At 43.8% G+C, this 16,444-nt stretch overlaps 1 protein-coding gene across 1 annotated transcript in view; it reads right to left on the bottom strand.

Moving 5' to 3' along the window:
• Positions 1-16,444, bottom strand: part of dipk1c (divergent protein kinase domain 1C) — a 34,460-nt gene that overhangs the window by 17,432 nt on the left and 584 nt on the right. The window contains exon 2 of the mRNA XM_037078703.1: positions 13,753-14,855. Within this exon, the coding sequence (XP_036934598.1) occupies positions 13,753-13,974 (222 nt within the window). The 5' untranslated portion in view covers positions 13,975-14,855. The remainder of the gene's footprint in view (positions 1-13,752; positions 14,856-16,444) is intronic.

Genomic DNA, 16,444 nt, shown 5'->3' with positions numbered 1-16,444 from the left:
CTTTATTCTCTTGTCCAGATCATCTAGATCTAAAACACTCTACAGTACATGTACTGCTAATCCTTCCTGACTTGTACTCCAGTCTGATATGACTGCAGTACTTTAACATGTCATGTGTGTGATGTGAAGTCTGTCCTCAGTGAGCGGCAGCAGAAAGCTGAGACGCCTCCCTCACAGTGAAAGGCTCTTTGTCGTTCTCTTCTCACCATTACATTCCATAATGGTAAAGCCCGAACACACAAGGAACATTTAAACGCCTTAATGACATTCCTGTGTGTATTGAGCCCAAAGGCCTCTGGTGGCCGAGCGAGCACCACAGCAGAGAGAGAGAGAGAGAGACGGTAGTGGTGGAGAAGTCTACTGAAAGTTTTCTGTCTGAACTCGCCGACGTTTTAAATGTTTGTCAGGAAGCAGCCTGAAGCATTTTCCAGGAAATTATTGGAACAAATTAAACACATTTTCTGAGAGAGCACGAGGCGTTTTATTATAACGCTCCTCCTCTCCTCCTCCTGAGGATGTAAAGTCCTAAAGAGAGGAGACAGAGAACCAGAACCAGAACCAGGGTCTCTGCTGAGTGCTGACTTCACTCAGAGCTTCACCTCAACTCTCTAATGTTCTACAGAGTTCTTCTGGTTCTGTTGGGTCTGGTTCTCAGACTTCCTTCCTCTCTGACTCTCCTGAAGTTACAGACAGACGAGCAGATGAAACTCAGCGTCACCTCGAGGACTCTGGAGGATTTCTCTGCTGGAACTTTGATGGAAACATTCGTCATGATGTCAGAATTAAACCACAAACAAAAGGAAGTTTCTCATGTGGATTAATTTAAAAAAATCACATGAAGAAAGAAACATCACCGTCACCCTCAGAACTTAAACAGGCGATGGTGAGTAATTTATCACTGGTGACAGGAGGTCAGAGGTCTTGTTGTGCTGAGCAGGCTAAAAGCCACCAGAACAATAGTTGGATTTTTTTTTTTTCAGTAGTGTGTGGGCTGAAAGGCTCGTATTCACCACGGCATGTGCATGATGAGTATCTGCACACACACACACACACACGCACACACACACGCACACACACACGCACACACACGGCGTGGGTGGACCAGTTGACCCTGAGGTCAGTTCACTGGAAGTGTAGGCTGATCTCACAGCTGGTGAGTCCACGGTCGCCAGCCACAGCACAGCACTGATGAACACCCACAACACACTCGTACACATTAAACTACACACCGTTTCACACACATCAACTTTGCAGCGAGCGTTTTGGCAGCAGTTAGCCTCCCTAACGAGCCGACGAGCAGGTGACTGTACTTTACGGCTGCTGGCTTAATGAAGCAGTAAACACACGTGGCCGGTCGGTGGGCGACCGCACTCATCTGTCAGCAGATAAACAGCAGCTCACACATTTAATGTGTTGGAACATGAAGACAGCAGTTGCAACCAATCACAGCTCGCCGTCTTTTACAACGCGCCTGATGTGTGTAGATGATGCACCTGCAACCCTGGTACCAGGACATACATGATGTAGGTCAGGTCTTTTTTTGCAATGGTTATGATTTAATTATTGGTTGGTTGGTTTGTGGGTCGTTTGGTTTGTTAGTTGCTCGGCTGATTGGTTTGACGATTACACAAAACGTACAGAACATATTTCCACACAGCTTGGATGGAGGATGGGTTCTTGGCCCAGAACAGATCCCACTAACTGTTTTTCACGTTGTTGCTGGATCCTGGTGGAAAAAAATCGAGTGTATTTTGGTGGCTTGTATCTACAAGTTAGTAAAATTTCATCAAAGTATTTTTGTTTTTCAGAGTGTTTTTAAGCCCCTTCATGGTAAAAAAAAAACCCAGCAGAACTTCCTAAAGCAGAAGGTGGAGTCTTTATAGTTCTTCTGTCAGTCCAACAGTCTGAGACCACAGAGAAAAGCAGCAAATCCTCACAGCTGAGAAACCGATAAGGTTTCAAAACTGACTAATTGATTTTAAAAGGTCCTAAATTGTTGATCGATTGAATTATTGAATTTTGCGTCGTCACTTCTGTCTCTTCTGCAGGGTCCAACTCTGAGCTGCTGTTCCACAAATTTAAAACATGAAAGCTTTACATTTTTCAGTGATTTTAGAAGTTATCCATTAATCGTGTCAGTCAACATCAATGCTAGTGATTAAGTTTGACTGTTTATTTTCTGTTGTTTTTGTAAAGCCAACGTTCCCTCACTGTCTCGTCTGTGGGGTCCATTTTTGTGGCCCTCACTGCTGCGTGAACTGTAATCAGACTTCACGCGTTAAGAACCTGAACGCTGCCGCCGACTCTGACTGATAAGTCAGTCGTCCGTTGCAGCGTGACGGCGGGCAGTGACACGTGACGGAGAGGATCAGAAGTCAGAGTCTCTCTCGGTCTCAGTGGTGGAGCTGAAATGCCGTCAGACAGCATGTTGAAACTCACTCAGACGCTCATCATCATCCTGAAGGCACAAACTTCCACAGTCCTCACAGTGGCAGCGTGCCGCGGTGTTAGAAATATAAAATAAATCTAATAAAACCAAACTGTCTGCCGCCGACAGGCCCGCATGTGAACGACTGGAGCAGAGCAACACGCAGATAATAAATCACATCAATTTTCTGGAGTACTCATCAGCTGCCATGTCCTCCCTGCAGGCGTCACCTCATCTCTGAACCAAGAAAAGACATAATAATAGTGATTAAAGGAACATGTCTGCAGGCTACAGGAACAAAATAACACTATTTATATCCACAGAATCAGTGTGTGTGGTGTTGTGAGTCCAGTAATGTTGGTCTGCGTGTTGTTTCAGATGTGATTCTCCCAGAAAGAGACAGTCGAGTGAATGAGGGCTTCAGATACTGACGATGTTAAAGAAATTTGAAAGAAAAGTCGATTTTTGAGTCTTATTTCCAACAAATCCTGGTGCTTTGGGGCGGCGACCGTCCCGACCGACCATCCCAGTCGGTGCTGAGACTCAAGAATCAACTTTGCTTATAAATTTGACCTTTAAGAAATTACCAAACTACAAAAACACATCGATCAGCCTGTTGTGTTCACAGACGAGGAGATGATTTAAAGTTCTGTTGTCGTTATCTTTCATCTCGTTGTCAGACTTCCCTCCTCCCTCTCTCACTCTCTCCTGAAGTTATAGCGACAGACGACCAGATGATTTAATTTTTCCATGCTGTCGTTATGTTTTCAAGAAACCCTGGAAGATTAGTAACGACTCTGTGGAAGCTAACGTGGCTCCTGATACAGATGTAAACAGAAACCTTCAGATCAGACTCACATGATTCACCTCTCTCGACTTGCTGCTTTTTTTCTGAAATTGCCTTTTTCAGAGGGTCCTTGAATGCATCATCAGGGACACTTATGATTATGGTTGTTGAAGTAATTAACTGAAATCTGATATCGAAAAATGTGGACAGCTTCTAATTTACGAGTCAAGACATTAAAATAACATCAGTGTTGTTTTTGAACGTCCTTGGAGAAACAGGAAAATGACAGTTATGTTTCGAGAGGCAGTTTAAAATAACCACAAGTTATCCAAAGTGAAGGATGTTCTTTATAAAAACACTTCCACACCTCCCACAGAGCCGCTCATCGCTGCACTCATTCAGTCGGCTGCAGTTTGTTGTTTTAGCGTCCGACAGCGAGCGTGAATATTTCACCAGCCGTATGATAGTTTGATACAGTTAGAGAGCGAAGCTGCTTTGTGCTGAGTTGTGTTTTGGCTGCAGGCAGTAAAGCCTGTCAAAACTCAGAGTCATCCTCACAAAGACGCTGCTGCTTCTCAGCTTTAAGAGAGCGTGAGGAAGCATGCAAATGTACACACACACACACACACACACACACACACACACACACACACACACACACACACACACCTTCAGTGACTCCAGACAAAAGGCTGATTCTGACGAGAGCATTGAAACAAATCTATCTGCTCTGTTGTTAACATGAAGCTCACGTTTCCACTGATGGTGACATTCAACCATTAGAACCACGAGCTGATTCTGATGTACGACACTGATGCAAAAATACAAACACACACAAATACAACACAAATGTTGTAGAAGTTAAGATGCTTGTGTACAAACAGACTCTGGTGACAGTAGAAGTTCTGATCCAGCTTGTTTCCTCCAGTACAGTAACAGAGTTCAGGCTCTGACATGGACTCAGAGTATCAGAGTAAAAAGTCTCCCTCTGAAGGACATTTGTGCTCAAAGCTAACTGAAGCTCACGTCATTAATTAATTCAAAGACTATTAAAGTTAAAGGTAGAATCAGTAGGATTTGTCCTAGCTGTTCCTGAACGCACCACAAAGACAGTTGATAGTTGAGTCTCATTCCCAGGACGTCAAATAGACACATGTTGGGTTGGTAAAGCGTCCCGAGCAGCAACAAAGAGAGAAAATCAGAAACTCTCTGCAGATACGAGACACTAACACGCCTTTTCTCCACATTCCAGCCTCCCTCTCTGTCTGTTTACGGCTTCTTACGGCTTTTACGTCTTTGTCTCGTCTCGCTGCGTCTGATTGGTCCACATCAGTCTGCTGATGTTGGGAAAGCGCCGTGATGACGCCAGATATTGTAAAGTATTTATTCAACATTACTTCCGACCTCAACTTTGGTTTGGTTACAATGTTTATGCACCGGTTATCAAACTGTCGACTAGAGAAAGTTTCTCATCAAATCCTGATGACTTTTTCTTATATCAAATATTTACTGATAGAAATCAAAATGTTGCCATTTTTATCCCCCTCACATTTAGTTACCTTCAATGTCATTTATCTTCTGTAAAGTTGTTCATATATTTCTGTTCCTTGCCGTGTTTATTGTGATGTTTATGACGTGGAAACATTTGGATGACTTAACGTAACACAGCTCACCAATATACAACAAAGATCTAGATATGCTGGATTCTTTCAGTGCTCCAGAATGTGACTAATCTTCATAAAACACAATAATAAGAGACAGGAAAGTTTTATTAGCCAGAGGAAGTCAGATGGCCCACAGCATCTCCTGTATAAGTTAAAACATCCAGAAGAGATAGCTGATGTCAGCAGTGGGAAATAGGACATATTCAACTTCTGCAGGACAAAATAGAGAATATGGTTTTTTTTCTCCACAAAACAGTTAAATATTCATGACAAACTTCAGCTAACGAGATTCTGGACCTGCTGGAAATAAAACTGTTTTATGTTCTGGGTCAAATTTAGAACAATGAGATTAATGAGCAGAATCTGAGTCAATACCACGTCTCCAAAACTTCTCCTAATCTGAAAGTCCTCGCCGTGCTGCTTTAATGAGGAACTGAAGATTAAAAAGCTTGTTATGGAGGATATTTTCCGGCCTGATCTTAGTGTGACAGGTCGTTCTGCTCGGAGCCGTCGTCGTCGTTAGAGACTGTTCTGGAGTCAGTGGTGTCTTCAGACGGAATCGCACAGACGCCTTGTTGACGTTGTTGAGGCGCTCTGACCCTGCAGGCCTCCTCGTTGGTATGCAGCGCTCATCTCAAACACCGCCGCTCTCTCTTTTAAGTGTCTCTCTTCTTATCTGTCCTCTCTGACCTTCTGTCCTCCCTTTCTTTCTTTTTCTGGCCATGCAGCAGATGTGGCTGAATACAGATGAACAATCCGTGGAGGTATTTAGACTCTTTCTCCTGATAACAGCTGCAGGCAGAACAGGAGAAAACTGATAAAGTACCAGTAATCAAGTATTATTGAGTCCGTTGACTTGCCTTTCTTCGCTCTGTCCTCCAGTAACGGTTGAGCAGACGTACAGGTCCGAACCTCAGTCAACTCCCCATTTCCTGTTAAACTTGTATGTGCTCAGTGCTGGATGTTGGACCAGAACCTCGAGACCCGGACTGTGTGGAAGACATTTTGTTTATTCTGACCCCAAAACCAAAACAAATGTTGTGAAGATACGTCTGGTTACGTCACAATGTGTTGGCTAACGTTAGCAAAACGCCATCTAACCACTTACGCTAACGATACATCCGTGTTTCTGGAAGCTTTGAGGGGGATTTCAGGGACGTTTTGTGAGTTTCCACCAGAAGTTCATGACAGTATTACTACAGTGTCTCTGGTTGCCCTGCTGCTGCTCCACCACCCGGCCTGTCGCTCTACCTTACGGGCCCAGAGATAGTGCTGACGTAGCGGACTGTGAGCTGTAGTTGTCCCAGTAAACACACCACCACTGGCTGTGTGCAGAGTCTCAGGCACCCAAAATGCATTGTGTCTATCAAGACTGTCAGATTGCAAGAAGCGCCGTGAAATAAAAGTGTTTTTCTCATTATTGTTTGCATCATAATTACTTCTTACACTTTGACTCTATAGCTCCGTCTGTGTCTACAACTTTTTCCCGCACTGAGCTGAACATCCAGCATGTTTTCAGCTCAGCTGCTAAATTTAAAACATTTTAACTTTGACAGTCCGGCTCTCTGGTATTGCTTGGCAACAGCAGCAGTTTGACAGCAGTGTGAGTCAGGAGAAGACAGATTGGCTTTTTTTTAGTGTTCAGCTGTTACTGGAAGAAATTTGAGCAGCTGAAGCTCAGAGTCTGACAGCTGACAGATACGATGAGGCTCAGCAGGTAACGTACGGCTGCTTTTACAGCTTTTTCTCTGGAAACAACTCTATGAGAGCACTGAGAGTGTGTTTCACCGGCTCTGTAGAGTTTTATTTGGCTCGAGTTTCATCTGCCTGCTGTCTTTTGTTTGTGGACGAAGATTGAGGAGGGAGAAATGAAAAGAAGCAGCACTGAAGGTGTGAAATCAGTGAGTAACGAGGCTGAACAGCTGCCACTTACAGCCAGACAGAGCGGCTGAAACACTACAGGTGGAGTTCAGTCTCAGATGTTCAGTGATGGCCTGAAGACGGTCAGCTCGGTGTCCCACAGCTCTGACTGGTTATGAATATATTCTAATATGATGAGAAGATGAGCTCACACAGCTGGAGACGACATGAGGATGAACTCAGACTGCTGCTGAATCCACCTGAGGCTGAGCTGATTAAACACCTTCAGACTGAGCAGCAGTGAAGTTAACTGAAGGTTAAACACTCATTTTGTGTTCTGCTTTTCGTTCTCACACACACACACACACACACACACACACACAGAGCTTTTCCACCAGCTGCCACTTTAATTATCACACATCACGTCTGACTGGTGGTGAGAGGACAGTGATCGATGCTGCGCTAATTAACCATATAGGTGTTCTGACGTGTGTGTGTGTGTGTGTGTGTGTGTGTGTGTGTGTGTGTGTGTGTGTGTGTGTCCTTTATTCTAACTGTTGTGTATATTGTTTGTTCTCACACTGAACTCCGATACAGTACGACGCTTAATCCATTTGTAATATATCATGTTTATTACAGACGAGCACAGTAAAGGATCAGATACTCTGTTAAAAAAACTATATATATTTATTTAGTTCTGACTTTTTTTTTTTACCCCAAATTCTGAATAAAAATCCAGAATTATGAGTTTGATGCCAGAAATCTGAGGAAAGTTGGGTTTTATTGTGGCTCTGATCCTTTTCCGTAGAAGAGGACATAAAATGAATCAGAATATCTCGTTTAACTACAAGAACCTGCGAGAGGTTTGGGCTCGCTGGGAGGAGACGACCAGATGAAACATGTAGAGAGAGACTCTGTCTTTTACTTGAGTGGAGGGAACGTTTGTTTAACTTCTTCATGTCGGACGCTCACGTTTAGTTCTGAAACGATGTCTAAATAAAGCACAAACTCAAATGTTTCATATGATCCTTTCGTACACAGTTAAATAAAAGAATATGTAAACACTGTCGTTGTGACTGTATGAAATTCAAGTCACCAGGCAAAGACTAAAGAATTTATTGGCAGGCTGAGAGGAAAAGTTACGCATCGTCTCCCAAAACAGCTTTATTGATGACTTCTTCTTTGGAGCTTGTTCGGAGGAGCGAAGCTGCTGTTATAATATCACAACACGACTGATGTCGCTGTAAAAACCACGTCGAAGATAAAGAACAAAAACTGTCAAACACTGAAACGATCCATTAATGTTCGCGTTCATGTTTTATGTCCCGGCAGCTTCAACAGAACTATTAAAACAGATTTGATGAAGTAAATCAAACGTCCTCATTGATAATATTTAGTGTCAGGAAGTTGTTGTGCGAGTCTGAAGAACAGAGAAAGTGATTATTTCTGAACAACAAATGTTTTGGCGTTCGCGCTGCTGATGGATGAAGGAACTCATTTGGCTGCAGCTTGTGTTTCTTTTCTAACACAATCCATTTTCTGCTCTGTTCTCGTCTCTTGATGAGTTTCATGATTCATCTCCTCTCTGTTAACTGATCCAGACCTCTTTGTGTCAGAGGCTCAAATCACAGGAAATGAAACGGTAACTTTCCCCCATCAGTCCTCTGAATCGATGGAGTGATTCTGTCCAACACTCGTAGTCCTGCAGCTGCAGACCAACAGATCCAGGATTTACCTGAGACTCTCCCTCCTGTCGGCTTCGTGTGTTTATCTCACAGTCTGAGCTGATTTACTTCCACATCTGCACAGACTGGACTGTAAATCTGTCTGACACACAACTGAACTACAGAGAGAAAACATGCCGGGTCAAACAACGTGTTGATGCTTTAAAAGTGTGAAGCTACTGTACTAACATCTACAGCTGCAGCAGAGGAAACGCAGCCGGACGACCAACGTTAATGCTACTGTCAGGACTTTGACATGGAGTTAGAAAAGAAAAGAAAAATAACCAGGAAGGAAATAAAAGAGAAATTTAGAACTTTAGAGATATGAAAAGTAAAAAAAGAGAGAACAGAAAGAAACGAACAAAGAACAGAAATGAACATCAGAAGGAAAAGAAGGTGAAGCTCTGTGAACTCTGCAGAGTTCAGCAGCTCTGAGATCATAAAACGGAGTCAGAACATGAAACGCTGTTAAACTTTGACTTCAACACCAAAACTGTCTCCAGACACGTTGTAACTCTCCGACAGCCTCCAGCGTCCGTCACTCCGGCGGCCTCATCAGCTCGCCGCACATCAACAGTTAAATGTCAGCGTGTTTGTTTTGAGTGTCAGGACCTCCACAAACCTCCGACCGGAGTTATGAAGGTCGGGACTGATTTTCTTCTCAAGTGTCTTTCAGTTAAAATGACCTCTTAAAAAACAGTAGATCATTTTTTCAGTTCTTGTGTTTGTTCAGACCACCCAAAGAAACCGAACCAGCGTTGTGACAAAAGAAATTCAACCTAAACCAACATAAAGTTGCGACATAAAGAAACCTTCAGTTTGAACTGATTCTGCAGAAACGTGCTGAGCTGACGTTTATTCTGGTGATTTGGTTGTAATGAACTCATAAACACTTCTGAGGTTGATAAAAGCCTGAAGTTGTTCACAAGTTTTTATATCTGGAAATGAAATGTATTATTTTTGGCAATTCAGCTGTGAAGGCCAGATTCCTCTCAGAGAAACCAGAACAGAGTCAGTTACAGACGCAGGTCGGGTTTCTTATTCTCTAGAAATACATGTTGCCACATGGCGTAAACGTACCAACTGAGATTCCTGACAAGCAAAATGTTTCTGCTGCTCTCAAGGAACAAACCGGACTGCATTAAAAAAACAGAGGTAGGTCATTAAAGTTGTAGCAGGAGGCCATAAATAGACAGAGGAATGCCGGAGACATGTAGGGACAGAGTTGGACCATGCAACAGATCAGCCATTACACCATAAATAGTCAGAGGATCAACAGATACATGCAGATTTCAATAGAAACCATGTGTGCAGGATGATGTCTGCAGCAGAGAGCGAGGGAAGTGACACGCCGATGATACCAGAAGTTTTCTGATGCTTCTGATACGAGTCAGGCACACTGTTCAACCACAGCTCATATCAGACTGAACACAACAGAAAGACCGCTTTAACAAATTAAAAACTGAAGTCCAAAGACCCAAAGCACAGGCGACAAACACTGTCGGGTGAAGAATCCAAGAACAAAATACCAGACTGAGGACCAACCGGAGAACACAGACACTCGCAGAGAAACAAAACGGATGACAAACGGAAAAACAGACTCAACACAACTACAGAGACACTAATTATTAAGACTGATGAGTGACAGATGAAACTCAACACAAAACCAAAAATATAGAAAACAACTAAACCGAAACCATGACAGACTTGAATTCATCTGAAATCAGTCATCATGCCACCAGGGGACTCGTGATCTCAAGCTGAAGTAGCAGCCGCTGTTATAATCCACCTGAAACACTCAGTGTTCTGGTTCTGTTGGGTCTCGTTCCTCTCTGACTCTGCTGAAGTTACAGACGAGCAGATGAAACTCAGCGTCACCACCAGAGAGTAGTCAGATTACTCTGCTGAACATCAGGTCAGCCTCTGTTACGTTCATGAAGTAAAGTCCATTTCCCCTCCAGCTCCAGTCAGCAGAACAGAACAGAACAGAACAGAACAGAACAGAACAGAACCACCCGACAGTGGAGGTCAGCTCCGGATCACTGCTGCAGTCAGGCTGATCAACAGGACTGAAGAGAAATCACCTTTTTAATCCCACAAGTTACAACGTTTAACCGATCCAGGCAACATGCCTCTCATGAATCAACAGCAATCAGTTATGTTTTTAAATATGTTGTCAGCAAAGTTCTTCATTTACAATCTAATCTGGCTGCGTGTCTGTCTCTCAGAAACACGGAACAGGAGTAAGAGATGCAGAATACAGACATGACAGAGAATTGTACATCATAACTGTGATGTAATATTGACACGAGGGCAGCGAGACGGACCAGCGAGGGAACGGAGAAGAAACCTGGCTGTTGATCCTGCAGCGGCGTGGAAGCAGAACGTGGAGGAAGTGAAGGTGTGTGAGACGTCTTTGTAAAGCAGACAGTCGAGGCGAAAACACGAAGACTTGCTGCTTCTCTGCTGCAGCTCAGTCAGATGGTTTGTTTTCAGTCTGAGCTCTCATGTGGAGTTAACGTGTCTCAGAGTGTATTTTTATCTTCGTCCCTCCACAATAAAAGTTCAGGCTGAGCGTCTCTGTGCTGTTAAAACACAGAATGTAACTTAAAGACAGTTAAATTAGGACTAAGTATTAAATCCAACTATGAATATCGCTAACACTCATTTTCAGAAACATATTTTCTCCAGTTTCCCATTTTGACTCTACAGAAGCAGAACCAGCGGTCTGTTGATGGTTCTGATCCAGATGCAGCAGTCTGGCAGAGCCGTCGGTACTTTGTTGAAACCCGAGTATAAACTGTGATATTCTGCTGAGATCCGATACAGGAAGACAGAGTTCATCTCATTCGACATGTTGTTCCAGTTAGAGTTACTGTTCGACGACGTGCATGCAGAGTCTAAAATCAGCCTGGTAAGACTCGAGGCCCGGGCGACTTTACCTGCTCGCTTATTTCATTTCATTTCTCTGTTGTCGACTTCACTCTGCTGTTATTTCCTTTGATATTTAGTTTTTGACTTGAGAAGACAGTTTCCTTCTCGTCTGCTTCCTTCTTCCACGTGATTTATTGCTTCGGTCGAAGTGCAAACAAAAAGCCGAACGTCTCCCTCGACTCCTCCACAGTCGTGAACCAAAGAGCCTCGAGTCCTGAAAAACTCTCAACACACTCGCAGCTTCAAAGGCGGCTTGATGAGCCGACAGGAAGGAAAAGACATGAAGAGGGTTGAGACTCTGTTGTTGAGGTAGAACACCTGAAGCAGGCGAGACAAGCCTGAACCGCTCGGTGACCTGTCAGCCAGAGAACAATGTGATGGTTGTTTCTGAAGTGATTCTGCAGAGCTGCATCTGTGCTGCGTTACTGCCGTCTGAGGAGCCAAATGAGCTTCTGGAAACGTGAAACCTCTTGTTGATCTCCGTCAGCATGTTACCGGAGACGTGCTCTGAACCTCTTAAAACCAAAAGCGTTTCAAACAATGTGATGGATGCAGCGAAAGTGCAGCGTTCTGCAAACTGTTTGTTGACTTTGGATCTCGGTGTTTATTTGGGATTTCATCAGTTTCCACTTTGGATCTGTGAGAGGTTTATTAATGTCAGGAGGGAGGCTGACATCACAGCTGTGTTTTGGAAAACTGAATCTCTGTGAGTTGATTAAATAGTTCCAGCAGTGTTTGCTTGTTGCTGCATTTCATCAGGACGCTGAACTCAAAATGAAAATGAAGCAAACGTCTCTCGTCTCACAACCAGCTCAGTCCGGAGAGACTGACCCGGTCTGGACGGGTTTCAGGATCCAACAGACTGTAAACAATAATCTCTTGGATCAGAACATGTTGGTCTCACCTGTAGGAGACATCAGGTGAGTTTTACAGAAACACGACACTCAGCGGTGAACGTTTGTTCTCCTCCTCACAGACGACCATCAGAACTCAGAAGATGTTTCTGAAGAGCAGAAAGCAGCTGAACAGAGGGGGAGTTATCAGTGTTTACCCACAGTGCACCGGGAGATGCTGCGGTGGATAAGACAGCAGGCCATTAAGAGCCGCTGACCTCGGGTCGTTTATCTCCACCCGCCTGCCTGTTTACTGTAAGCGTCTGACTGATGAACGGCGGCGGGATTCACAGAAACCGTCGATGAGAGCCGGCGTTTGTCCCTCAGAGCATAAATACTCTGAAGAAAGACGACAGACGGGCGTCGATACAGGACGGACCGGGAACTGCAATTATTTCACATTCCCACAGACAGTTTTCTAAATCACTGCTCTTAAGATTGATTTCCTTCCTTTGAGGCAGCTGCAGGAGTTAGTTCATGTTCAGAGGATCAGCCTGATCAGACGCAACACTGAAGGTCTGACGAGTGTTGAGGTGAAGATCTCAAACCATCCGCAGCACAGACGCAGCAGCTGAATCCAGAAACTGATGCAGTGATGGAAGTTGTTCCACGTTTTCTTCTTTTCTCTCCAAAGACTTGAAAAGAAAATCGATCTTGACTCCACTGAGTTGTGATCAGAGTGAAATAAACGCTCTCAGAGAGTTTTCTGTCTTTGTTCTCATCATGTAGAAATGAAGCGAAACGAGACTGAAGGCGACAGTGTGAAATTATTTCAGCTTCACAAAGACAAAAGAACCAAGAACACTTTCAATCCAACAACTCAGAGACGTGATGTTAGAAGACGGCTGTCAGAAACAACTCTGTCACCAACCAATCAATCAACCAATCAATCAACCAATCAATCAATCAATCAATCAATCAATCGACCAATCAATCAACCAACCAATCAACCAATCAATCAACCATCAATCAGTCCAGCACAGGGCTCCAGACTAACACTGTACAGATGATTGTAAACAGGATGAAGTTCAGATATTTTATGAAAAATATCGCACCGACGTGACCAATGAAAATTTTGGGTTTCAACACCAAAATAGAATCAATTGATCAGTTTTGAAAATCAGCCTTTCAAAATACATTTGTGAACAAGCAGGTGTGCAGGCGGTTGTTTCCTGTAGCAGCTCAGTCTGTTTGTTTCCATAATGTGTCGACACATTTAATTAAAATGATTTATTGGCTGTAATAAACTATGTGGAGATGTTGAGCTCTGAATCAATCAGTCTTTTTAAAAATGAGTCTATAAAATCACCATTATTCCTGTTTTATGATCATTTATATGGAATTTAATTCAAATCTCTCATTGGCAGGAATGAAGTAATGTGCCGGTGCAGCCAGTGGAAACACAGTCTGGAGCCTGTCGAGGACCAGAACCAGACTCATGTAATCAGACGGTCTGACTCACCAGTCTCTGCAGGATCCTCTTGCTCTTGTCGTCGGTGCAGTAGTCGGACAGGATGCTCCGGTGGACCAGAACCAGACCGTTCAGGAACAACCAGGAGCCGAACCAGAGCAGAGCGAACACCAGGGTCCCCCGACGGGACCACAGCCTGAGGCCGAGCCACCGGAGCAGGCAGAGCCCGCCGCCGCGCCCCCCTCCGCCCGACACCAGGCCTCCGGGCAGCATGGTGGTGACGGAGGCCCGGGAACAACTTCAGAACAGTTTGATGAAGACAGAAGCTGCAGATCCTGAGAGGAATTATTCAAAATGTCACATTAAATCAATCTGTGATTAAAATGTTCTGATTCCTACGTGAAGGTTTAAATTTGTGTTAAAGAACCAGATGATTCCCTTCTCGCTCCTGGTCTGAAGGAAGTGACGGCTGCCGGCTGTGTCCCGCAAAAAACTGAAAACAACAACAAAAATAGTCGAGCAGAAGAAGAGAGCGCTCTGTAATCATCCAATCACAGCAACACGTTCCACACCGAGGCGACTGGCCGACCTCCAGCTTGACTCGCCGGCGTTTCCACCAGAAACATTTGTAGAAGTTGTTTGTCCGCGCTGAGATTTCATCTTTTCATGTCCGACTGCTTCATTTATTTCACTTGCAACAAATGTTGAGCAACAGGAAATAACTCAGCCGAGTCGCCGTGGCGCTCTGTGATGTGAGTGTCTGCGGCGCGGTGTGGCATCTGGACAACGACCGGCAGCACACACACACACAGAAACACCAGCAGGCATCCGGCTCCACGCGCTCGACCTCGGCGTCCTCGCCTCACCTCCTCGTGGCGTCTGCAGTTTGTGCGGCCGTCACGCCGTCGAGCTCAGACGAAACCATTTACAGACAACAAACCTCAAAACGTCTCGATGCTGGGAAAAGAAAGATGGAAACATCCCAAACCTAAAACATCCATCAGAGCGGGCGCTCTGCGGCGCCGGCTGCACAGCGACTTCCTTAACGAGCAAAAAAAGAGATGCAGAAAGTTTCCTTGATGTCAGAATATGGACGCTCGCTGTGCTGCAGTCAGGAGACGAGCTGCTGATGTCTGAAGAGACGTCCTGGATGTCTGTGACAGAGAGAGAGCTGATGTCAGATCTGTGAAACAATCCACAACATTCTACTAATCAGTCATCAATCATTTCAGCACCGAGACCATCAGAAACACAAGGATCAAAGTTTCTCTTCAAACTTTCATCTGAAGCTTCAACATTTTAAAACCATATTGATTCTCAGGATGTTGAGAGTCTGCAGAGCTGAAACGCTAATAAAACTTCTCTTTTCCCCCAAAGTTCACGAAGGGTTCAGGAGAAGAGAGCAGCTCTGAAACTCGCCTCACTTCCCCTCCGATGTTCCTGATGAAAAAGCTAATTATCTCTTCTGTTTGCAGGGTCAGTCCAGGGTTTTCTCAAATGGGGATTCAAGCTCGTAGACTCGATCCTGGTCTGAATATCTCAAGAGAAAACAGACAGAGAGAAGATTCAGATTCTCTCCTGCAGCAGCTCTAATGTCCAGAACACATGCTGTTATTTAGCTCTTATTATATTTTCCTCCTGCGGTTGCGGCTCCTCTGTCAGCATCCAGACCAGGAACTCAGCTTCCACTCTGGAAAACATAAAGAGACTCAGCAGAAGCCGCCCGTCACACAGAGACTCCTCAGAGATCCATGAAACAAAGTCCAACTCTTTCTACCCTGAAGGGAAGAGAAGCAGGAGAAGGTCGATCGTCTGCTTCTTAAAATATCAGCGTTTGTTCCGTGTTGATGGGAATGTGTGTCGGGGAGACGCAGCTGCTCTCAGCCGGCTCCCGGCAGAGGAAACCAACCTGCTGCTGATGGGAACTCACAGGTTTGATCAGCAGCTCGACTGGAAAATCCTCCATGAAGGAGATGAGCAGGAGGAGGAAACCTGAGACTGTCTGATTCAACTGATCCAACCACAGCAGCACCAGACTCCCTTAACAAATGTGTCAGTTTAGTGAGTTGTTGAGTTGGAGACACTTTATAAACTCTGTCTCTGACTCATTCTGCATTATTTAAAGTATTAATGTATTATTCATCAACCCGCTGATCCCGACAACATGTCACAGCGTTGGTTCTCATCAAAATGACAATTTATCATAAAAACAGTAAAAATATAAATGAAGTTTGAGATATTCGACTAAATATGAACAAATAATGTGCAACAAAACTCTTCTTTCAGGAAAACTAATGTTAAAATAGTTTCATTTAAAATGTCACCAGAAATAAACAGTTTGAACAAAGAACATTAAATCACATTTTAAACATTGTTAACACGTTCAGGCAGGTTTGAAAATGTTGTTTGACATAAATCTGCCTTTTTTAAAATGAATTTTACAGAATAAATTGACAAAGAAACTCAAGTTTTGAATCCTTTCAGTTTAAAGGAGCAGTATGTAGAAATACAATATCGTTTTTATTCAGTCATGAAGACAAATAGTTTGATTATTTAGTTTGACTGAAGATCTTTTTCTGCTCGTGAACATTTCTTCATTAAAACTACAGACTGTTCCTTTAATAATATAATCAGTCTCATTTAAAATGTCACAAAATAAACAAAGTTGATCCTTAAGATACTTTTTCTCTCTCATATTGTAACACATTGTTACATGTTTGTAAATGTTGTATAAGTCCAGATT

This window comes from Acanthopagrus latus, chromosome 19, assembly GCF_904848185.1.
Source record: "Acanthopagrus latus isolate v.2019 chromosome 19, fAcaLat1.1, whole genome shotgun sequence".
Lineage (NCBI taxonomy): Eukaryota > Metazoa > Chordata > Actinopteri > Spariformes > Sparidae > Acanthopagrus > Acanthopagrus latus.
The sequence above is the reverse complement of the archived record's forward strand: the minus strand, read 5'-3'. Positions and strand labels throughout refer to the sequence as shown.